General features: G+C 35.5%; 4 protein-coding genes across 9 annotated transcripts; 2 read left to right on the top strand and 2 right to left on the bottom strand.

Annotated features, from left to right (window-relative positions):
• Window positions 1-89: 89 nt before the first annotated feature.
• Window positions 90-2,781, top strand: LOC128676215 (protein rolling stone-like). The gene is made up of 4 exons (XM_053756209.2): window positions 90-486; window positions 970-1,080; window positions 1,484-1,673; window positions 2,279-2,781. The coding sequence occupies exons 1-4, from the start codon at window positions 174-176 to the stop codon at window positions 2,505-2,507; spliced, it is 843 nt and encodes a 280-aa protein (XP_053612184.1). The 5' UTR covers window positions 90-173; the 3' UTR covers window positions 2,508-2,781.
• A 299-nt stretch (window positions 2,782-3,080) lies between these two features.
• Window positions 3,081-10,813, top strand: LOC128676225 (protein rolling stone-like). Of its 5 annotated transcripts, none has more exons than XM_053756239.1 (5): window positions 3,081-3,271; window positions 4,535-4,812; window positions 8,878-8,994; window positions 9,412-9,601; window positions 10,035-10,813. In XM_053756239.1, exons 1-5 carry the CDS (start codon window positions 3,243-3,245, stop codon window positions 10,243-10,245), a joined length of 825 nt encoding a protein of 274 aa, XP_053612214.1. In that variant the 5' UTR covers window positions 3,081-3,242; the 3' UTR covers window positions 10,246-10,813. The 5 variants fall into 5 exon arrangements, with proteins under 5 accessions (XP_053612214.1, XP_053612196.1, XP_053612204.1 ...); XM_053756221.1 differs by lacking the exon at window positions 3,081-3,271 and adding an exon at window positions 3,993-4,292; XM_053756229.1 differs by lacking the exon at window positions 3,081-3,271 and adding an exon at window positions 3,995-4,292 and having other exon boundaries at window positions 8,878-8,988.
• On the bottom strand, window positions 10,797-18,263 carry LOC128676194 (zinc finger protein 157-like). The gene is made up of 11 exons (XM_053756201.2): window positions 18,043-18,263; window positions 17,485-17,874; window positions 17,236-17,375; window positions 16,819-17,048; window positions 16,527-16,725; window positions 16,129-16,330; window positions 15,525-15,649; window positions 15,119-15,265; window positions 14,743-14,837; window positions 14,157-14,259; window positions 10,797-13,766 (listed from the first exon to the last, which is right to left on the bottom strand). The coding sequence occupies exons 2-11, from the start codon at window positions 17,843-17,845 to the stop codon at window positions 13,737-13,739; spliced, it is 1,632 nt and encodes a 543-aa protein (XP_053612176.1). The 5' UTR covers window positions 17,846-17,874; window positions 18,043-18,263; the 3' UTR covers window positions 10,797-13,736.
• A 1,084-nt stretch (window positions 18,264-19,347) lies between these two features.
• LOC128679953 (uncharacterized) lies at window positions 19,348-22,056 on the bottom strand. 2 transcript variants are annotated; one of them, XM_053762506.1, is made up of 6 exons: window positions 21,871-22,056; window positions 21,549-21,710; window positions 21,033-21,221; window positions 20,342-20,666; window positions 19,810-20,080; window positions 19,348-19,642 (listed from the first exon to the last, which is right to left on the bottom strand). In XM_053762506.1, the coding sequence occupies exons 2-6, from the start codon at window positions 21,663-21,665 to the stop codon at window positions 19,366-19,368; spliced, it is 1,179 nt and encodes a 392-aa protein (XP_053618481.1). In that variant the 5' UTR covers window positions 21,666-21,710; window positions 21,871-22,056; the 3' UTR covers window positions 19,348-19,365. The 2 variants fall into 2 exon arrangements, with proteins under 2 accessions (XP_053618481.1, XP_053618500.1); XM_053762525.2 differs by lacking the exon at window positions 19,348-19,642 and having other exon boundaries at window positions 19,910-20,080; window positions 20,580-20,666; window positions 21,871-22,054.
• Window positions 22,057-23,835: the final 1,779 nt, after the last annotated feature.

The raw sequence follows: 23,835 nt of genomic DNA, 5'->3' as shown, positions 1-23,835 counted from the left end.
CCAATAATAGTATAATCATTATACAATTAAACCTCCACTCCTTTTGATGAATCACCAAACAAATTTGGCACTATTCGTAAATATATAGGTCGGACAAAAGATAACTCACAATGTAACTGGCAGTTGATACGTTATCGATAAGGTGTTGGTGTGTAAAGTAGTAGGTGATCGCGATGAGTGCTATAAAAAAATATTTCAAAGAACAGTGTCAGGTGCGGATGTGTGGGTTGGAGCATGCCAACCCGAGCGAATTCTATCTGAGTGTTTGGCAGACCAACAGATCAGCCACTCCTCTATTTGTCTTGCGTCTTATCTTGTTCCTGGGCTCCCTTGCAATAGTCTTAGCTTCGTCTATCTTGTACATACAAAGCGGTATATACGGGTTCTGGTTCATCTATTTGACACATTGGGGCTTGACCGCGAATGTCGCGGCGACAGGGTTTGCTGCACTTGTGTCTGCGCGATCGTTTTTCTATGGACCCACTAGTAAGTACATTTTGTTTTATTTCAATTTCATCAGATCATTTTTCACTACTAATATAGCCACAAAGCACTCTCTCTCTCTCATCTAAGCCACAAAACATTATTTATAGACAAAAAGTGTGACTTAACCCAATAATACTAAAAGCAAAGCTTGTAGAAACTAGAAACACGCTCTGCCTTTTGTACTTACTCACTTTAACCCTGCACTGCTGAATATATTGACCGATTGAAAACTATAGTTAATCATCCTACTTACGTACTACTACATTATAAATGAAATGAAACACAGATATTAGAACATTACATTGATGATTTTGATAATTCAGGCAAAATCTACAAAAAAATTAGAGGTACAACTACAGAAATTTCTTTGAAATATCGTGCAGGGGTAAAGTTGCTAACACTCTAGTTAAGGTATAGTAGTCATCATCATCATCATCATCACAAAACACGGAAACCTAGATAGTTTTTTGGAAACTTCAACAGGAACCAAACACCAGCTGCCATGGTACGTGATGACCTATTGGATATTGTACAACATCGCAGCACCTGTGGCCTTCCTCATCACCCTGTTCTACTGGACTGTACTATTTGAAGGTAAATAATAACTAATAGAAAGCCCTGAATTTAATAAACAATACCTGTTTCACTCGTTACTCGTACTCGTAACTGAAAAGTGATGTTTAAATTTTAATTGAGTACGCAATTTTTCCGATTATAAAAATAAAATTTTGACACAAATGTTGATTGTCATCAATTCGAGACGAAAAAAAATGTTCGTGCGATAAAACATTGATGAGTTCCCTCGGCGGGACTCGTGCCTATCATAATAATGTACCTATTCTCTTCAAAGCTAAACGAATGTTCAAAATTTCAGATACCTGCTTAAAATTGAGTTACTAGATTCCATCCGAAAAACATACATAGCAAATTTCAAAAAAGATTATAGAATCGCAATTCATCCTTTGAAATCGACTAATGATCCACTGTAAATTTCCAGCCGGAGTAGAAGAGGAGCTGAACTACGGCCTGGACGTGGCGGTCCACGGCCTGAACTCCGTGGTGATGTTCGTACTGGTGGTGACGTCAGCACAGCCAACCAGGCTATTACACATGTACCATCCCCTCGGCTTCTCCTTGGTTTTCTTCTTGTTCACGCTCTTTTATTACTTGGCAGGAGGCGTGGACGTGTAAGTATTTACATAATTAGTCGTACTTGGTTCAAAAGATTGGCGTGATGTGGTCAAGGAATATGGTCTAGCAAAGCCGAAGATAGAAGTGTAGAGATTATGGCAGAGATTAGCGTGACAAAATGTAGATAATTTTCTTAAATTTCTTTCTTATTTTTATAAATTTTAATCTAAAATATAAAAAGTATTCTAACTTTTCTACGCGTATTTTAGATATTACATATTATAGAACTTACAAAAACAAAATCAATAAAAAATATATTATTTTATTGATTTTAATGGATCTTATTTAACACGACTTAGCGCAATGAACCATATTTAACAATTTTAATTTAACAGTGCCTTTGTGAAAAAAATTAACACGCAACTGGAACAAAAAATATAACGTTTAGCGTGAGAACGCCTGATTGCGTGTTTTTTTTTTTAGCAAAAACACTTTAAACTAGTGTTTTTAAAGATATATTGAGATATATATTTATTTGTTCAAATAGTTTCATCCTAACGTATTTCAGTTAAAAAAATGATGAGAAATTAATTATTATTTTTAATTAATGACCTATATGTTTGTGAGTAGTTTAAAGTTGAAACAAAATATCTTTTTACAGCAAACAAAACCCGTTCGTGTACTCTGTGTTGGACTGGCGACACGCAGGGACGACCGTGGGAGTAGGTGTGCTCACAGGTTTCCTGCTTGTCTTCCTGTACCTGGTCACCATGCTGCTGTCCCTGGGACGGGACGCTATCGCCAAGAAATTCGTGAAGCCCTCCGTGTACGTCAACGAGGAGCTACCCTTGCGGCAACCTACTGCTGAACAGACGCAGACTGGTGTCTAATTTTATACATAGTCAATGGAGGGAAATCTGTATTGTTGTGTTGCGTTGCCAAAATAAGTATAATTAATAATAATAGGAAAGTAATAGAAAAATATATTGTAATATAAGAATATTTGTTTTACACAGATTAAAGGACCAGTATTACTCGTTGTATTGCGTTCTGTACTTAATAAATTGGTACTTTAAAAGTACTGAGGTCTGTTTACTTATGACGCAGAGTGTACTTAATGAATGTGATGTTGTTTTCCCTTACAGAATAAATACCTACAGTGTTGTCGGGTTTTTCAATTAACTTACCTAGAATAATTGTTGTATTATGAAATACATGTTGAAGAGCGGGAAAAATGATTTACTTAAAAATTCGGTTAAAACGTTGACTTCACAAATTACCTAATCCATGACGGGGCTAATCCCTGCATAAAACAATATGATTTTTCTTTCTATCAAGCAAAGATAATGTCACTGCAGACTTTCTGGCTAATCTGTGAACGTCAGTCACTTTTATAGTGAAATTTATTTTGACTTTAACGTAAACAGAATGTTTACAATATATTTATGTTTTTATATCATATAACACCTTTATTCTGTATGTATCAAATTCAATTGGTTTTAGAATAATTATACTAAATATCCAGTAACCATTTATCAAACAGGTCATCGCTATAACTAGGCTATCTGTTATAGAAACTGTTGTAACTGTTTATCTTGGGAAAAGTTTGGACAAACTGTATCAAAATGCCTTTAAATTTAACAGACTACTTAGCGTAAGTACCTTATCCTTTTCCCTTACTCTACCATACCTACATAGGTACATATTACAATATATGTATAGCAAAAAGATTAAGACCAGACAGTTGACATTGTAAATTATGTTATAGGTATAAATAAAGTAGTAAAGTTTAAAATGGAAAAGTGATAAACCTTCGCGACAATAGGTATATCATTCAGTGGCGATAATAGACGCTAGCTCACCTCTATGATTATAGGGTGATATTATACCCACCCCTTGCTTACCAAGTAAGGGTAATCGTAAAGGTCCCTTACGTTGGTATGCAAGGAGTGGGTACACCATCTTATATAACCAAATAACCAGATAGATATAGATTTTGTATTATAATCATAATACAAAATCTATGTTATTAACTATTATCTACTGTTGGTAGAGCACAAGTAGAGATTTCTTCCTCAGAGCCGTTGAGCGTTAGCGCCTAACGCACGATCATCGGCATCCCTTTAGTTATCAGACCACAAGTATTTAAGAGACTGTTTGACAACAATTGAAACTCGTGATTCTTTAAAGGTCAGGGTAAAGAAAACAACACATGAGTAATAACACAGGAGTAGTCCTATGGTACTTTAAGGTAATAGGTAGTAATCATAACAAAACAAATATTTTTTTGATCAACGACCGCGTTGGTCGGTATATAAGCAGTTGATCCTGTAGAAGTTTTTATTGATAGCATTTTCTTGCATCGTCAGTTGTGTGGCAACAAAATTCGCCCATTGCAAACCTGTTTTAGTTAATTACATAAGTTACGGTAGCAGTGTTTGCGCAACTTTAGTATTGCGCGCGGCGTCGTCTGCACCACCAGCCAGACGCACTGTGCGCGAACCCGCGGCCGAGCGCGCGAGACGCCTTGTTGCGCTCACCCTTCATCTCGTTCTTTAAAATACACTTGAAGTACAATTCTAATATATTAAGTAAAGCCATACTTCGGAAACTACAGTTATAAACATACTTATGAAAATATACACTCCGCGTACACTGTCACTGAATCATAAAACGTACCGTTTATCACTTCCAAAATAAATAGCCGGCCAAGTTATAGATTAATCTAGATATTATATTGATAATATGAGATTGGTCGATAACGAATGATCCGATACTCTCACTAACATCCGGTCTCTGCTTCGCGCGTCGTCGTTGCGAAAGAATTATATCTCACGCAACGACAACCCCAAATTCTGTGATAAATCAGTGTCGTGAGAGAGTTCGGAGTGGTTTATGAGATGGTGAAATTTTATAGGAAGACAATATCGTTGTCGGATGTGTGGGTGTCGTCGAATGACAAGTTAAGTGATTTCTACGCGTCGTCATGGCAACGCGGGGACTCTCCCGTGCCGCTGCTGGTGGTGCGGCTGCTCCTGGCGGCGCTGGCCTTAGCCGTGCTGAGCTGGACGCTAGTGGAGGGCGGCAACGAGTATTGGCCACTCTTCCTCACCAACTGGGGGCTGGTCCTCATTAATGCGATGTTGCTTAGCGGCATACTCGTATCCATTGTGGCGTTGTTTAACCCGTCATATGGTAAGATCACTGTTTTCGTCTGTGACTTTAAGTACCTACATTAAGGCTAATTGCGAATCATTAAGAAATCGATTTACAAAAGGGTTGTCATATAATTATGAAGGTAAAACTTAATAGTTGTGTAGGTAAATAAACAGTGAATATAAATTTCAATTAAATAAACTGTTACTGGTAATTTTCTTAATACTGACTTTGTGGGAATTATACGATAAATAAATAAAACTAATAAGTTAGATATCTACTACCTCTACTTTATATAGATGTATTTAGATTGCCATCAAAATACCATTTTCTTCGTCCAAAGTCCTAAGATGACAATAACTATTAAGTATTCGAATAACAAGTAGGTAGGTACTCGAATTCGAGTAGCTACCTAATAACTACTATGATGTTGCCCGGGGCTTCGCTCCCGTGGGAATTTTGAGATAAAATATAGCCTTAATCTTGGATATTGTACCTTTCTAATGGTGAAAGAATTTTTTAAATCGGTTCGGTAGTTTCGGTGATTACCCGCCTCGAAACATACAAACTCACAAACGCTTACCTCTTTATAACAATAGTATAGATTATCTGACGACTTATTTGTGTATTTATGAATCCACAAGGATTCTCGTTGTTATATTTTGAATTTAATTCATTCTAAAACTTTACAATGTAGATCGTATATTATGTAGGTAGGTTCAAAATACACCTGTCATTTCCAAAGTCATGATAGATTGTACGATACTTACTATGTCACGTATTAATGTTAACCTATATAAAGCGAACGATACGAGTACAAATGTATTATTAATAACATATAAAAATAAAGCATTAGAGTTAATAGACCGGTTTAACTGTAGAATGTCGTTTATGCAGAAATTTATTAGCTGCATTGCATACCTACATGCCGCTAATACCGCAACATTAGATAACTCGGAAAAACCTGGGGATATCCTTGGATTCTCCAAAATAGTTAAATCAAAACTATAATTTCTCATGTAGACCTTGAGCTCAGAAAAGAGACCTGTAGGGTAGTTGTATATTGAACTCATGGTTAGAGATTGATATTTTAATGCATACTTACCTAACGTGTTCAAACATATCTATTTATTATTTAAATAAAATGATCGCTGATATTTATAAAGCGATTTTTCAGAATAGTTTAAAATTTTCGATCTTTGATCGACTAGATACTTACAGAAAATCAAGAAAAAGATGCCGCCTCTAATAATTTCTTAGCACAAACAAGTTCCGATCTTTGGTCATGGTTTTGTTTTCCTGGGGGTAAATAAATAAATATACATACAATATATTTTATGTTGTGTATGTACTTTTAATTTGTAACAGTAAAGATATTACAAACAATTTATTTCTAAATAACTTATACAGTCTTCCTTATCGAGTGTTATTGCTAACACTACTAGTGTTAATTTTTATCCAAGTCGCCTAAAGACGTCTGTAGCAGTATGCAGTACGAAGAACCTGAAAAACCTGTGTTCAATATTAACCAGACCATACAGACGATTGAAAGGGTAGGGATCACCTTTCCAGGCCTACTTTCCTTATCCATCCATAACGGAAACCAGGGCTCAAACAGTGGGGACTATAAATGGCTATAATTAGGATGGTATTTATATGGATACACACACGTAGCACGTTACTAACGTCCGCTGTCTCTTTTTCCCATATCGTGAGCTCGTCGTGTAAAAAAGAAGAGAACGTGAGGACACAATGACGTAGTGCTACGTATTTATGTTTCATGGTAGTCTGCGACTATTTACTAGTCCCCAGGAGCAAAGCGGCCACCTGTAGACGTTACATACTAAACCAGCTCATCTACTTACTTAGTTACAAGTATTTCCAATATGTAAAAACACAAGTGGGAAAAAAACTACCACCACTGATTTGTTTATTATTTGGATAATAATTACAATGTAGGCTAAAGCATAATCAATACCCTACAAGTCTTTGTTTTGATAGACAGTAACCGACATTGTGGATTGTAACAATGGATGCTTAGTTCCGCTGTAACTTTGTTAGCAAACACTTAGTTAGATTAGTAAATATTTTAATGAGAAAATGTTAGTGCTTATAATCAAATCCTACTAATTTCACAGATGACCTAATGTTGAGATTAAACCAAGTGGATGGGTTAGGTATATATAGTTACCTAAGTAGGTCAAATGACAACATTTCGGAGGAGAAGTCTTTTAACGTGAAATTTAGACTAAAAAAGCATCTAAAGTAGCTTTTATTACACCAAGTATATTACAATATGCAGGTGTGTAATACGTCAATTATTATTCTCAACTTATTCAAATTACACAAGCTAACCGCATAAAACAATACTTACGACAACAGATAAAATGTCTTCTCAGTGAAGGCATTAGATAGAATGAAAAATAATAAGAAGCTACTAATTTTCTGTTGACCTTCAGCGTTGTACCCAGTCGCTATAAACGTTGCATCTGTTATTGTATAGCGTGCACGCGCACGCGCAATTCTCGCATCGCCACTGAATAGCGCTGCCATAATGTCCAAAAAATCCAGGAAAGTTCCGCAATTTTGTGTATTCTCCCTTGACAATCTCACTCTGCTGTCCCGGAATTCACAAATATTAAAAAGGTACTTTTTCACAAAGTTACGATGTCACGATTACTACGGCTGTCAAAGTCACACCAAACATACTTATATAGATAAGTACACCAATAAACTATGTAGAAAAACTGTTTTTACAAAAATAAATCATCCGGAAATTCCATTCGTTCATTTCCCGGTCGTCCAGGAAATAATAAACCCGGATCTGACAGTCTGGTCTGATAGTTACGAGTAAGAATAATTTCGTGCACGTGCGGCAAAACACCGCTATAAACATTCACTCAAATTTTATTTTTCGATAAGCAACTGAGCTGAGTAGACTTTTATCTAAATTGTTGACGACCTCGGCGGCGCAATAGTAAAGTTCTTGCCACTAAACCGAGAGGTCCTGGGTTCGATCCCCGGTCGGGTCATGATGGAAAATGATCTTTTTCTGATTGGCTCGGGTCTTGGATGTTTATCTATATATGTATTTGTTATAAAATATAGTATCGTTGAGTTAGTATCCCATAACACAAGTCTCGAACTTACTTTGGGGCTAGCTCAATCTGTGTGATTTGTCCTGAATTTATATTTATATTTATTTATTTATAATTTATTGTTGTTATTGTTTTCATTATGTTTTTAACACAAATCTAAGGTAATGTATTTTGTTTTTCAACATACGATGTCGAGAAGGTATAGGTAGAAGAAGAAGGTATAAAGGTATAGGAAGCTATAGGTAGAAGATATTGCTTATTAGATCTCCACTTCTGTTGTCTAGAGAACAACGAAAAAGGTAATGTATCAACATTTTCGTTGTTCTCTAGACAACAGAAGTGGAGATCTGATAAGCAATATCTTCTACCTATAGGTAGCTATAGGTTTATTTAAATAAATATTTAATTCGTTCGTTCTTGTACAAAAATTAATAAAATCTTACCACATTCGTATCTATGTCGCACTTATAGGCAAGAGGATAATTGAGACTATTATTAAAATCTAGACAAGTACAATTTGTTATTTTTTGCCTAAATGCAAAGTTTACTAGGATTTTTTCTCATTCGAATCATTAGAAATGACTCGCATAATATCTTTCAGGCATTCGATTATCCTAAACATCAGACCATAACGCACAATTAACCAAATGACATATGTACCAAACAGGAAACTTGGAACTGCATAATCACTACTTAGGATCTGTCTGTAGCAATGGTCCTCATCATTTCGGTCATTCATTTTTACTATGCAACGCAAGATGCGCTGTGGCAATGGCACCATCCGTCGGCCCCGGGCCGCCCGCTGGCCCACATCATCGCAATGGTGCCGTGACGTAACTGCTTACAACACATGTAAATAAAGTCTTGTGCCATAAGCAATCACGACAACAGCCAGCGCCCATTAAAAGTGACCCTCGTCGATTTTTTAAAGTCAAAATTAATTGTTTTCTTTTGTTTTAGTACTACTACTTTATACTTTTTAAAGTATCTCCTTGTTTAATTTCAGAAACTTCACAGTTGCCATGGTACGTCAGCATGTACTGGTTCTTCTTCAACATAGCCATCAGCACATCCTTTCTCATAACGGCGCTCTATTGGATCCTATTGTACAATCCCGGTAAAAGTACTTATTATTCTCTTTTCTTATTCATCATATCACTGGTACATATTACATAACGCACAAATATTTGAAATGTTTAAAATATAGGTAAATATATAAGCACAATACTTAACAATTATGCAAACAGAAACTCCCCTCAGTGCATAACTAATATCTCCGTATCATTTGTCTCGCAAGATTGTAAATTATAGAAAAATTGTGAATCAGATTTACGACAGCATTACGAGTATTTATCGACAGTTTAATATCATTTTCGCGACGAGCGCGCAAGTGGGGTTGCCAGAAATGACTTGGTTTCTTAGACATTTCTGGGGTCCGAAAGGTATCTGAGTTTTGGTGTCCGATCTTAAATTAACTACCTACCCAATACAAATTTAAAAAATATTGATTGTATACCTACCTTGTTTAAATCCCTTACAGATCCGGATCCTGAAGATCCGCTGTTCTGGTTGGACGTAGCGACACACGGACTGAACTCTTGCATAGCGCTGGCGGAGGTTGTGGCATCGCGCACTCCCGTCAGAGCGCTGCACTTCTACCAGCCGCTCAGCGTAGGGCTGTGGTACGCAGCCTTCACCGCCATCTACTTCGCGGCCGGGGGCACGGATGGGTAAGTGATATATCAAAACAGGAACATGACCTATCTTGGTCACTCTAGATCGAGAATTAAAACCTGTCCCGATAGATCACACTTTTTTAATAAAACGAACTGAATGTAGGGCTGGCTGACAGTCAGCGGTATTCGTTTTGCGGCAAGGGACACTAATGAATTATCGAAATCTTATACAAATCCGCATGGTTTACTAAAGAAAACTCGCACTGAGTATTCATGAGGAAACGCCAAAAAGTTTTCAGTACTAAAATACTTAGTAGTAATATCTTAATGCAAATACACGCTCCGTCACTCACGCCATGTCACCACTATTTCAGACAACACTGCTGGGTGTCAACAGAGACTAGAAATTTCCATTTAGGTAGCACGATTCTTACAGCTCTTCTAGGTCTTCATAATACCTACAATTATGCTTAAAATTCTGTTCCAGCAATGGCAACCCTTACATCTACCCAGTGCTGGACTGGCGCTTCGGCTGGCGCACGACCGCGCTGGTGGCGTGCTCGTGCGCAGGTCTCCTCGTCATCTACGCGGCGCTGTGGGGCGTCGCGCTCTGCCGCGACAAGATCTCTATGACCATACGCACTGTCAGCCTCGACTTGCCCATGGTGCCAGATTCCATGCAAGCGAGAATAGTATGACGGATAGACTTCTATGAAGGTCGGGCACAATCGGTTGTGTTTCATGACTTATCATTATGTAATTATCATCAAAACTGTGTTTATATTGCCATTCCAACTACTATGTTCGGCCGATGTCCGACCAAAAGTTCAAATATAGCATTTTATCAACAACGCCCAAGTCCATACTAGTTATATACACAGAGCTAGTGCAAAAAGATAATAGTTTACCACCTACACTGGACAGTATTAAGATTTCTCTCTAGTAGTCCATTTTATATTTGGTGCGTTGATCAGTTGTGTTGATGTGTGATAACATGATAACTATTGTGTGTCCATTTTGTTTGTGTGGAAGCCTTCCAGCAATTTCTAAGCTTATAGAAGAAATTGTTTAAAATGTGAAAGGTTATTATGTATAATAATAAAAACTCAAAACCTCTTGTATATAAATATACATATCGGTTTCTTTATAGATTTAAGATGTACATAATATACCTACTGTGTTGTATTTATATTTTAATACAAAATATATTGTTTTTATGAATTAAAAGAATTTTAAATAAAAGTCGTGATGTGGTTATACAACATTTATTTCACCTTTTAATGTATTCAAACACAAAGCAACCTATTACAGTATGATTAATAACAAACTAAATAATAATTATGATATGTGATTATTTAAAGTATGACTTATTGCGTCTGCCTCGAGCCGACACGTACGTTAACGTCCTCTTAATCCGAAAGTATTAAACAAAACAAATAGCAACAACCAAAATAAAACTCATTTATAAAAATAATTTTGAAATACATCTACCATTAGGTATATTATAATTTAACAAACGATATCATGATTATATTTTGGACAACTCTCAAAAAATAAGCGACCTTACAATTACTTTGTATATCCAAAAATATATATCTTATGTACATAGAGCTAAATATTAAACTAGATTCAGGTCTAACAATCACTCTCCTCGCAGTCCGAGACACTCGCTGAGATCCCGACGTTGGCTTTCAATGAGGGTTTCAAATCTTACTATCTCCATATTACGCTTGTGTTAGCTATCCGAGCGAACACCAAATTTGAATTAGAAACAGATACCTAATTCTACCTAACGTTCTACATTGTTGCGATTCACTTTAATAGCATCGTCATTTTCAGCCCTTTTTAAATCATCCAGATATGCTATAATGAAAAACCCTCATTGGTATTTACTTAAATTCCACAAATTACTAATACTAAATTATTTATCCTCTTTTTCAAATGGACATGTTCCAAAAATGAGTTTAAATTTCAGCATTATAATATTGTTTATCATAGAAATCAATGCTTTTATCAGTTTGTAAGATATAGATGAGATACATGTCCCGTGTAAAAGCAAACACATAACCAACCTCCCTTAACATACATATATAACTAGTCAGCCTAACTTACAACATGGGAATTTCCATTGTACATTTGTTATAAGTATGATATCACAATCATGGGAAATTATGCTACAATGTCAATTCAATAGTCCTAAGTTAAAAAGGCATTTCCAGAGATCAATTCCATGATACCATCGACGTTGTATAGACATTTCATCTCACGAAGTCTGATTCACAAGTTGTTTAATAAATATAGGCAATAACTTATTCAATGCAATCTTGTTGGACAGTACTTCATGAAGTGAAACATCAATACGTAGCTCAAAGCTATTAGTGATGGTATCACCGCTTACTAACCGACCAACGACCTACTGCGATTCGTGGACGAATATTATATTTTGTATTTGTTATCACTATTCCCAACTGTCATTAAAACCGCGGTGAGCGATAACCCATAGTATTCAATATTTGTAATATGCATCCACGAAACGCTAAACTTACACATACAACACTATACAGCATTAATTATACTATTATTTGTAATTTGTTACACATACAACACTTAAACGCTAAAGCGTCTCAATAAGCCTAGGACAGATAAAAGTATAATATATTAGGATACTAACAGGAGCACTTAAATACATGGACCATCGATATCAGTTGTATAATACGGTAACATGCAAAGGAACAAAATAATTGTCAAATATTAGTGTAGTGACTCGAAATATAAAAAGTAAAACTCCTGGAATCCCGTTAGAGAGGACGACTTTTTGAACTTCTGATTCAATATGTTTTATATCAAATAGCTAATACATTTATTTTTATCTATACTAGCACAAATATGAAATAGGAAATCATTAAATATTTTCTATAAAAACAAAGTGATTTTTTTTAACAACCACTGTAACCGAATCCCAAAGTTTATATCCCGAGATACTCCAAATTATATAAAGTAAAGCCTGACTAATGTAAATTAACTCAAAAGCCAAGTATTGTAAATTTAGAATTTAAATTCTCCCCAAGGATAAAAATAATGTTTGTAGAAATATTTTAGTAAAATACATATACATAAATTCACTAACTAGGCTAAGGAAAGTTGTTTACTTTAGGCACATTTGGGAATAAGTTAAAAATATATGAGTGTAAAGGATTTGTGTCAAGAAAACTACTTGAATATACTATAAGCTAAAGATCACAAACTTAACTTACACTTAGAGGTTAAAATACAAAAGTTGATTAGGTACTTCAGGGTGTACAGGCAAAGTGTAATCCAGACAGTAGTCATAACAAGCATTCAGTTTTAACTTAAATTCTTTTGGATACGGTGCTAGTTTACTCGTTACTAAACTTTGGTGTTAAAGTCTTGTTATAATGTTCAACCTAATACATGCACACGTGCTAAAAAAGCACGTTCTTAGGTTAGTTTTTCAAATAGTACTTTTATTTCTTACAATTCGAAACATACGAAAAATGATAACAAATTCACAATTTTTGGAAGCCAATGTGCAGTCACCGATGTGACGAATTGCTCTTTCATTCGAAAGATAAAGTATTGCACCGTAAGAAATTCACAAATTTTGACACATACACACAAATATTTGTACCGTTGTTCAACGTAATTCGTAAATTGCAGTTTTTTACCTATTTGAAGTCTTGTAACTTCAGTGCCTTTCGTAATAAACTATACGTCAATACAACAACCACGTATAAACATTACTCCTACATTTTGTGATGAGATTTTTCTATACTCGCAAACATTAATAATAATTCCACTACATTTGATTAAAATATGTATAATGTGATTTATGTATTAATATAATCTATGTTTTTTAGTAATTGTTTCAAATATCTCAAAAAAAGGTTGTAAATATGTGTAAGAAATCGGTACCTATTAACAAACTGCAGGTGACGTCGAGAAACCAGTTATATTTTTGTTTTTCGCAACAAAATGATTGCAAAAGCATAAAAACCAAATATAAGGCCTAAGCTTTATGAGTGAGTAAAGTAAAATGGATAACATACTTAATACTACTATTGATATCGTCGCAACTGCATTTAGTTTTTTTCAGGATGAATATTGAACACTTATTTATGACTAATTGCTTAAGATGACTGTTTATCTCCATGGTTCTCGCCCAAGACAGTTATGGCCAGACGGTAAACATCATCTCTTCCTGAAAACAAATTAGTTCTTCTTATTCCATCTGAGTTTTGCCTGTCTGTCTGTCTGCATGACCATGCCGACATGGCGACTAACCGCGCTGTCATGAGCAACAAGCTCAAGAAAATTTTGTATTGAGAAATATTAATAATTTTTATGAAAATTGAGGTTCGTAATCCTCAATTTTCTTAAGGAAGGAATCATGTCAAAATTTGTTTGTAATAAATATTTTTGTTTGTAATGAATAAACTCAAAAACTACTGGGCCGATTCTGATGAAATTTGGCACAGAGATAGGCGAAACTTTCAGGAGTGACATAGGCTACTTCTTATTATAGTTGTACCAGAGCGAAGCCGGGGCGAGCGGCTAGTAATTAATAAAATTGTCAAGTAGGACACTATACCTGCAATAAGTCGATGTGTGGGTGCTCGAGCAATCCTAATCCGAGTTCGTCGTTACTAGTTTCAGTCGTAGGCTCGGTGCTCTCTACTGCTCCGCCCATTTGTCTGTAGCGAGATACATACAATGCAATACAATATATAATCATTTATTTCACATTGTTTTGTTAAAAAAAATAATTGATTATATATACATATATGTATATACTATATGCAGTAGAGTTACTGGTATCTAATGCATAACCTTAAAAAGGCGCATAAGGCGCGACTTTTGTCTACGTGATAAATACAAAAGTTTTCCTTTTTTAGTTTTAATGTCGTCATCTGTGCAACGGCTGTTGCATTAGTAAATGCTACCATCTGTGATGAGCATACCGTAACACCCCAGTAATATTATAAATGCGAAAGTTTGTTAACTCTTTACGCTCTATCTACTTAACCAATCTTCTTGAAATTTTGCTTACATGTAGTTTAAAGTATGGAAAAGGACATAGGGTACCTTTCATCCCGGAAAAATAACTGTTCCCGTGGGAAATTCACGGGAGCGAAGCCGCGCGCAAAAGCTAGTTAGCTATAAAAATAAATACTTACACACTGTCCTCGTTTATCAATACGTTTCCGTGCAGGAAGAGATCACTCCGGACGGTGTAAATGTTGCTCTCGGAGCCGTCGCCCTGCTCCTCGGCCTGTCCAACAAATATTACATTTGATTTCATCAAAAGCCACTAAATGAAATATCTATATATTTTAGTGTTGCATTGTTAAGGCCATACCTACTCGAACACTAACACCAAAAAAACTTTCACCAAAAAATCAGAAACAAAATACGCGATTCCCGGAGAATATAATCAAAAATACTGATAGTTAATGGTGCTTTGTAAAGTAGATGGCGTTACTGTGTATAAAAGCGGGTAATACCGCGGGGTGTAGCTAGTATTATCTATCAACATCCAACAAAAGTAATCACCGTGAGGTCCCGCAGCCGCACGGCCATCGGCCACGGACAATGCGTACGCGCAGCGCGACTCTCCTGCGACTCGGACGCCTCCTCTAGTTCCACGCACGATTTCTCCATCTGTGGTTCCTCGGTCACCGCTTCTGTGTCTTCTACGGCCTGTATAAAAAGAAATTAAACTATCATTTATTTATTTCGTGTTTCATTTATGTTGTTCACAAAAACATACAAATATGTACAATCGACCGCACATCAAGCTAAGAAAACTGGCCTCGATTACCGTGGCATAAAAATCCATGCAGGGTATCGTCTAAACTTATGTTATGTGGTCGACTGTTCAAAGTAAAATAGCCCATTTGGTAAAATAAAAAATTTACAAAATGAGCTATTTTGAGGACACAGCACTTTTAATAATTACCAAAAATATGTAGTCCAAATTGTCCGCTGGGTTGGGTTGGTGTACGGGAGAGTTTTCTCCATTTGAGTGTTCCTTGTTTATATGTTCCTGCAGGGCGTCCGCATCTTCGAACAGCTCCTTGCATTCTGTAATCAGAAAAAAACGATCGACTGTACTGCCATGGCGGCCTGTAAATTCGATAAGTAAATATTTTACTTTATTTGTAGGAGATTAGACATTGTCAGCCCAAATGCCTTAAAGAAATAGTTTTTGGGAGTGCTAGCTCCAGTACTATCTACTAGCTGCACCTCGTGGTGTTACCCTCTACTTTATAAAGCGTCATCAATTATCAGACTTTTTTTCAAAATCGCGAAACGCGTACTTTCAGGATAAAACTTGGCCCAGACGTATGATCGTGAAGAAGTTTTTTTTTATAAATAAATATATTAGGACAAAATCACACAGATTGAGCTAGCCCTAAAGCAAGTTTCTCAACGACACTATATTTTATAACAAATACGTATATAGATAAACATCCAAAAAGATCATTATAAATATAGTCAATTCGCCTTTATAATATTGGTTGTGTGGGATAATTAGAAGGATGACTAGGAGGATACCATACCAGAGTGGAGACAGCAGAGCGGCGGTGGCGGCGGTGGCGGCGGCGGCGGACGAGGACGGTGGTGGCGCGCGCAGTGGTCGCGCAGATGCTCGCGGCGCAGGAAGGCGCGGCCGCAGCGCGCGCACGCGTGTCGTCGCAGTCCTGTGTGGCGCCGCGCGTGTCGCTCCAGCTTGCTCGCCGACCGGAACGACGACCCGCAGTTCTATACACACACAAATACACCATCACAGATAAACTAGGATGATAACACTCCGACGGAAACCTATTTAACGTGCGGTAGACGTGACAGATTGTAGTAAACGAATATTATTTATTAGAAACATAGAATATAATTTAGTTAGCCACATAAAGAAGTAAATCAACATAAAAGTTAAATATTGGAGCTAGAGAAGACTCACGGGGAAGGTGCAGGGATAAGGTCTGTCGCCGGTGTGCGCGCGCGCGTGCTCTCGCAGACGACAGGGCTGCGAGAACACGCGGCCGCAGCCCTGCCAGCCGCACACCAGCGACGCCGCGGGCCGCGCGCGGGGCGAGTGCGAGCGCGAGTGTGCGCGCAGACCCGACGCCCAGAAAAACTGACGCCCGCATTCATCACATCTGCAACCAGATTATTTACGAAATTACAACTTTCTAACTCCAGATTTTTTCCAAAAAAACAAAACTTAAGAACTAAGAAACTCGTATATTTACCTGTAGGCGGCATCATCAATAGTATGATCTTCCTTCAAATGTTTCACAAGTTGCTCTCGAATCAAATATATTTGACCGCATCTCTGTTCTGTACCATCAGGATTTACTTTTTTTACAGGACACTCTGAAGTAACTTGACGTGGCAAGCGTAAATCTTTGTTATGGATGTATTTATGCCTTTTCAATTTCTGTGCGCTCCTGAACTCCTTATTGCAATTGGGCACATCACACTAAAAAAATGGTACTTATAAAATAATCAAAGAATTTATATATTTTTTAACTCAAACAATAAATGATCAGAATGTTTAATTCATTGTTTATTAATTGTTTAATTGATTCAAAATGTTGGAGCTATGTAACAAGATAATTTCCTTACTAAGAGACATTATTCCAAAAAACCACTTAAACCCTTTTTACCTTAAATTTTGTTGATCCTACAGACAGATTATCAAGGAACTGTTGTGAAGGCACCTCAGCCTGCTTGTGGTATTTAGGCTGGGTTTCATTAAAGAATGATTCTACATTAACAGATGATTGCACAGGGTTTTCTTCAGTATCTAAAATACAGAAAAAAACATTTTTTTAAAAAGAAAATTATTATTTTTTTTACTTCAAGTAAACTAAAATAATTTACAAAACTTGCATCTACACAAGTACTTAACTTACAATACACTAATAAGCTGCTCTCACTACTAACACCTTGACCACCATGTTGTTTAAGCTCAATCTCCTGATTTCTCCCCATCTCACTATACAGAAGACTATTTTCAATATTAAGACTTTGTCCTGATTCTTTATGGCCTGTTTGAAAAGGCCTTACGTCATAGTCATATTTAGTTATATTCTCTAATTGCAGGTCATTTTTAATGGTTGGTCTTAACAATGTATTGGTAATATCAGGTCTTGTATTTGATGACCTATTAGAATTGGACACATTTAATGTCTCTGCCAGTGCTGGAGCTTTTGGTTTTCTCCTGAGTATATTTGGCTTTTTAAATCTTCTGTTACTTTCTTGTGAGACAAACATGGCTATTTTCTGGTCATTTGAAAGAGCACCTGTAAAAAACATGGAATAGATTAACTGAACAAGTTATTTCTGCATCCTCAATCAACTCTTTTAAAACAGACTTGACAAGTTTACATTACAACAAGAGATTCTTACAACTTGATTTATTTTTTATTTTTCTCTAGATGGAAATGTGTATACATACGGTGGATAGGTACCTTTTTATGTCCTTATTTATCTTCCATAATATTCCTGCTATATAACTAAACCAGGCATTGTGTGGATACCTGATTCTTACTATCTTTATTCCTGTAAGTACTCTGTGGTTCCAGTTCTACAAAGTATCACAAAGAAGGTACCTAGGTAAACGGTGGACAAACAAGAACGAGAAGCAACTTTGTTCAGCAGCACTGCAAAGCAGCAAGCAACATCAGTCAGGCAGACAGCGGACAGCCATTCATAACTGACGTAAGTCAATGTCATTGATTTTAAAACAAAATAATCCTAATATATCAAGTGAATACCGCCCGGTACACCGGTGATTACATATATTTTTTTGAATGCTCAAAATTTTCTGTATCTCTATACGACTTGCTTCCCCCTTATGTCCTAAGACCTGTAAATATGCAATAGGGAGTAGGAGTTGCTTGCTTGGTTGTATTGATCATGGAATTAGTAGCTAGTTACTCCCGAAGTACTTACTAAATCCATGGTATTTTTTTTAAGTGTCATGGCTCCATCGTTCGTCAAAACGATGATTTTGCCCGATTCAGTGTATAACCTAAAATATAAGAGTATATATATTTTACATGCATACGGATATAGGGAAGAGTAAATAAAAATTATAAGTAGATATTATTATTTTGTATAAATTTTGCCAATATAATTATAAATGGGGAGAAAACTAATGTTAATAGGGCATATTATTAGCTTAAGCAAAGCTCAGCGCAGATGGCGCTACTGGTACAACTACGGTACACAAACAGTACGACCAAAAATACCTTCTACGCAATCATGGTGCGAGTTCAAAGGAAAAAGGAAGGATTTAGTGGATTATCCTATTTTAGGTCATAGTTAATAAGTGTTCCGCCCCGTAGTCTGCCCAATAGAATATGCAGAGCATAACAATGCAAATTGGTAAACACAATTAGTTATTCGCCACGAACTTGACCTCTCGCGACCACAATATTTTTTTACAAAATTGTGAATATTTCAAAAACGACTGAACCGATATTGATGCCTCACGAACTTAAAAATTCTATTGACAGATTCCACATACCTTTTAAATTTCACTAAAATCAGCCCAACGCAACGGCTCGAAAGTTATCGCGTTACAAACGTACATACGTACAAAAAAATATAATTTTTGCCCCAAGTAGAAATGGCAGAACTTGCTCGCTTCGCTCGCTCGGTCAATTAGCACATTGCTCTCATTATGGGCATTATTCAAGTTGCGCAGGCAGAACTTTCTGCCAGGGAACTTCTAGATATATTTCAAATAAATAGGTACTGAAAATTAATCATTGTTTCTAAAAATATATTTATTTCTCATTATGACGCATTGCTACTGTTAAATCACCATTTTCATCTAAAATAAGGTTTTTCAATATTTTATCATAATGATAGCTGAATTTTATTAAATTATCAAAACCATGGTCAAGAACTTTAGATAAAGGCATTTTTAAATATTCTGGCAACCCACGAAGACCTTGATAAGCAACTCTGTATATAAAAAAATGGGTATATCCATCTGGGAATTTCTTTAGCAATTCTTTCCACCGAATATCACTCCAAACTTTATATGGAGACTTCTTCAATCTGCAACAATAAGTATTTTTTTTTAATATAATAAAAATAAAGCCAAAGAGTATGAACTTAAAAATTACTTTCTTGTGAAGCCACAAATTTCTATGAATTCAAAGTTAGAATGTGATATCTACTATTAACTAACATGCCAATTGCCTACTGAATAAATTCACACTTACTTTTTGTAAATTTTCTTTCTTAATCTCCTTAAACTAACATGATCCTTAACAAATAATTGAATGTGAAGGCTTCTCTCCCAGAATTTTTGTAAATATATATAGTGATGTCCAAACTCTTCTTCCACTTTCAGCCAAACATCTTTTCCAAACCTTCTGTTCTTTAGCTCTTCCAGAGGAAGGTTAGTGTGTTTCATCAATAATTTTAAAAACATATTAGCCTTGTCTAGTGTCCATTTCCCTTTCATTTTTTTCTTTTCCAATAAGTGTTTACCTATAATAGAAAGCATTAAGGGGAATCTTTGTAAACTCTTAAAATTTCTTTCAATAATTTGAAATCAGACATATAATAAAATGGTTGGAAGAGACTTGCGCACCGAGGGTTCCGTAAAAATTTGTAAGCTATAAAATGTTGAAAGTGTTGTTTTATTTAAAAGAAAAAATATTGAATTCTTTTCCAAGGTTCATTTCTGAGGTTCTTTTCAGAATTATGAAACAAACGGAATCCTAAAAATGATACAATCACAATATTTACCATGAAGACTTATTTTTAGTTTATTGTATAAGCCTCTTGGCTCTCTACCAAGAACCATGGCACATATTGGCACTGCATTCCGAGGGTCGTTTTGAAAGCATATTTCCATAATTTTCTCCTCCTTATAAGTATAAAATCCTTTGACAGGAGCTCCATAACTTGTTACAACATGCTTATATACTTGATAAAGGGTTCTCTCTAGACCACGAGCTAAATATGCTGTTATAAAAAGACGTACTTTTTCCTCAGGTGCTGTAGGATTTCTATTGTTTTGTTTGTTTCTCCATCTAGCAAAACTTAATGGTTTATCAGGAACTTTATACTTCTAAAAACAATATCAAAAAGTTATAATTATCGTAACTAATATTATAAATGTAAATATTAATAAATGTGAATTTAGTGAAATAATAAAAGTAAGTTTGTTACCACATCACTCTTAAAAATATTTGAACACCTGATAAAGTGGCAAAGAATCTTATTCAATAATAAATTTTGTTATTTAGGATAAATATTTATAACAAATTAGAATATAATAGTATTATAAATTTATTACAGCATCTTGGAAAATATATTAACAGATTTTGATAAAATTTGTTTTGAATTGAAGTAGACATGAATGTTGAATTCTCAAATTTTAATGAGGGTGTAGCCAAATGTCCACATGAGTTTGAAAAAAATAAAACTTACAAACCTTAATGAATTTACGCCAGTTTTTATTCACCAAAGCAACTTCATCTGAGTTCAAGGTATCCAATTTATATGCCTCAGCGGCTTGTTCATTATTACTCAAATGCTTCAAGGGCCTAGTCAAACTTTTCGACATTTGATACCATGGCCGTTCCCAATATATTTCTTTATCACTTATTGTTTCCACTAACAACTATAACAAATAAGTACTAAATTATTACATATTTTTTATTCCTAATGATTTTGCTAATATTTGCCAGTATTTTGATACCCTACTCTTATACTATTAAAATTGATCTGTATGTGTCATCACTATGCTTGTCATCATTACACTAACTTGTTGCATTCTATTTCATGATAGAAGTGTCTCTTTGAAACCTGGTCTCTTCAGATTTACTTAGAAAAATGAGAAGTTTAACAAGCACACATGATGGATTTATTTTATTATTTCTACTGACTAGACAACTGAACCTGTCCCTTAATACTAATTATTGTAGAAGTTTAAAGAAAATTTACAAACCGTCATGTATTTCTCATCATCATCATTGAGTGTAATTAGGTATTCCAGAATCTTTTCCATAGCCGAAGGCTCATTTGAGTCTATATCTTTGACATCTTCATACAACTGATCAATCATTTTCCCGCAATGTTCTTAATTAAGCATTCCCTTAGTTGTCTCGACCTAGATCCGAAAGAATTGAAAAATATCGGTGCAAGCAAAGAATTCTGAGATTGAGGTTATACTATACGATGACCAAAATCAAGCAAGTCACAAAACATACCTTACATATTGTTAAGAATGAGAAAGGTAACGTAAACAAGACAAAGATACGATTACCTACCTCAGCTATTTTTTGTAATGATAATGATTTTAATAAGTAATTTGTACGTAGTACAGTACACCTACTAATTCCATAGTAGCATGTTGCTTATATACATAAGCCTAATCAATCTAAGCCTATATCAAAATATCGATATCTTTTAGTCATTACGATACATTTGAAAAATATGATATATATCGATATTTTCTCCCTATTCGGCCAACCCTAAATCAAAACCTTTTTTTTTTGTTTCTTTTATCCATTTGGAATGGCAAAGGGATCAAAGCCCATAGAGCCATTAAATCAAAAGCTTGAGTTTGATTTTCAATTTTTTTGCTAGTTTTCTTTGTCTTTGATTTCAGTGCTCGACAGTCAATAGAGAGTATTATCTCGCACATTTATCCCGCCACGCCAGTACAGTACTGTATATTGTATATTGTTAGCCTAACAATGTTAGGTACACTAAAGCGTTGCCGCCTTTTGCTATGTCATTAAACATTTTAGAGTACTTTATTAATCCTCATTATGTAGGCATTCGTTTATGAAAATATACAACAATGTAGTATAATCGGGTGTTGAAATATTGGGAAAAATCGTTTTCCATAAGATAAAAAACTTCGAAAACTATGGGATACGGACGTGAGGGCGGAGCGTGCGTGCCAAAGTTAAGTCTAGGGAGACTTGACTCAGTCCAGCCCACACGCAGTCGCTTCGTGGTTGCTAACCTTATGTAATGCCGGTATCCGGCATGTTCGATTACAAAAAAAAACACATAATGACTCGATGTTCTGTTCTAGAGTGCAAAAACACTTGTGGTACTAAGAACTTATTACGATCTGGTATTTTCTATCATCGGTAAATCGCTATTTACTTTGAATATCATGATTTTATATTTCGGTAATAAATATTTCCAATGAACTCGAAAAAAATATTAGTGTGAATGAAAAATTACTTGTATTCCACTGTGACAAAATCTAAAATCGTATAACGCTTGGTCCGTACGCGCCATCTAGCGTTGAGTAGCTACCCCACCACCTATTTGAGTAGCAAGCACAGATCAAAAACAATATACATCGATCTATTGATATCACATTGCACTTTTTGTGGAATTGGGATCCACAAAAAGTGCAATGTGATATCAATAGAGTTCAAAATTATAATAAAGGTATTGTGTTTTATAATAGACTTGAATCATTTAGCAAATTCGTTTTGTATTTAAGACTTTGTGTTCTAAAAGCCTATTCAATAACCCACTAAATCCTTCCTTTTTCCTTTAAACTCGCACCACGATTGCGTAGAAGGTATTTTTGGTCATAAATCTGCAACAATATTGAAAATTGGCGCTTTTTGTCTCCATTGGCAATGTTTGTGTACCTTAATTGTACCAGTATCGTCATCTGCGCTAAGCAATACGCATATTACGCAAACGTAATATGCCCTATAAATAATGAACTATCGATGGCGGCTTTTCGATAGACTATCGGTAGTTTGAGAAAAAACAATACTACACAATAATAGTAGGTACTCCGGAGTACACTAATTCTATGAACAGGGATCCTCAGAAGTGATTTAAGATCATTGAAGTGTCACCCACAGCCATGGAATTAGTAGGTACTCCTACGAAGTACTTACTAAATCCGTACTCACAGCCTCACGCGCGTGGGGCCCAGGAACCTAACCTAACAAAAACGACCGTTTTTGTTATTGTTAGTGGTTCCTGGTTGTTTTAAATGGTGGATTGCAACTTTTTAAATCTATGCTCACCGTTCCCCTGGTAAACCAGTGTTGCTAACAGTAAAACTTAGGTGTTATATATAATGATATTTTGTATGTAATTTACATGTATGTAAATTACATACAAAATATCATTATATATACCTATATGTTACTCAAGAACCTCAAACTGAAAATAATAATACTAACTTTGCAATGTAAGAAAATATTTAAAACTATGAAATCCTTACATATTATAAAACAAAGTTTCGC

The sequence above is a fragment of the Plodia interpunctella genome, chromosome 2 (assembly GCF_027563975.2).
Source record: "Plodia interpunctella isolate USDA-ARS_2022_Savannah chromosome 2, ilPloInte3.2, whole genome shotgun sequence".
Taxonomy (NCBI): domain Eukaryota; kingdom Metazoa; phylum Arthropoda; class Insecta; order Lepidoptera; family Pyralidae; genus Plodia; species Plodia interpunctella.
This window is presented reverse-complemented; position numbering and strand designations above follow the sequence as displayed.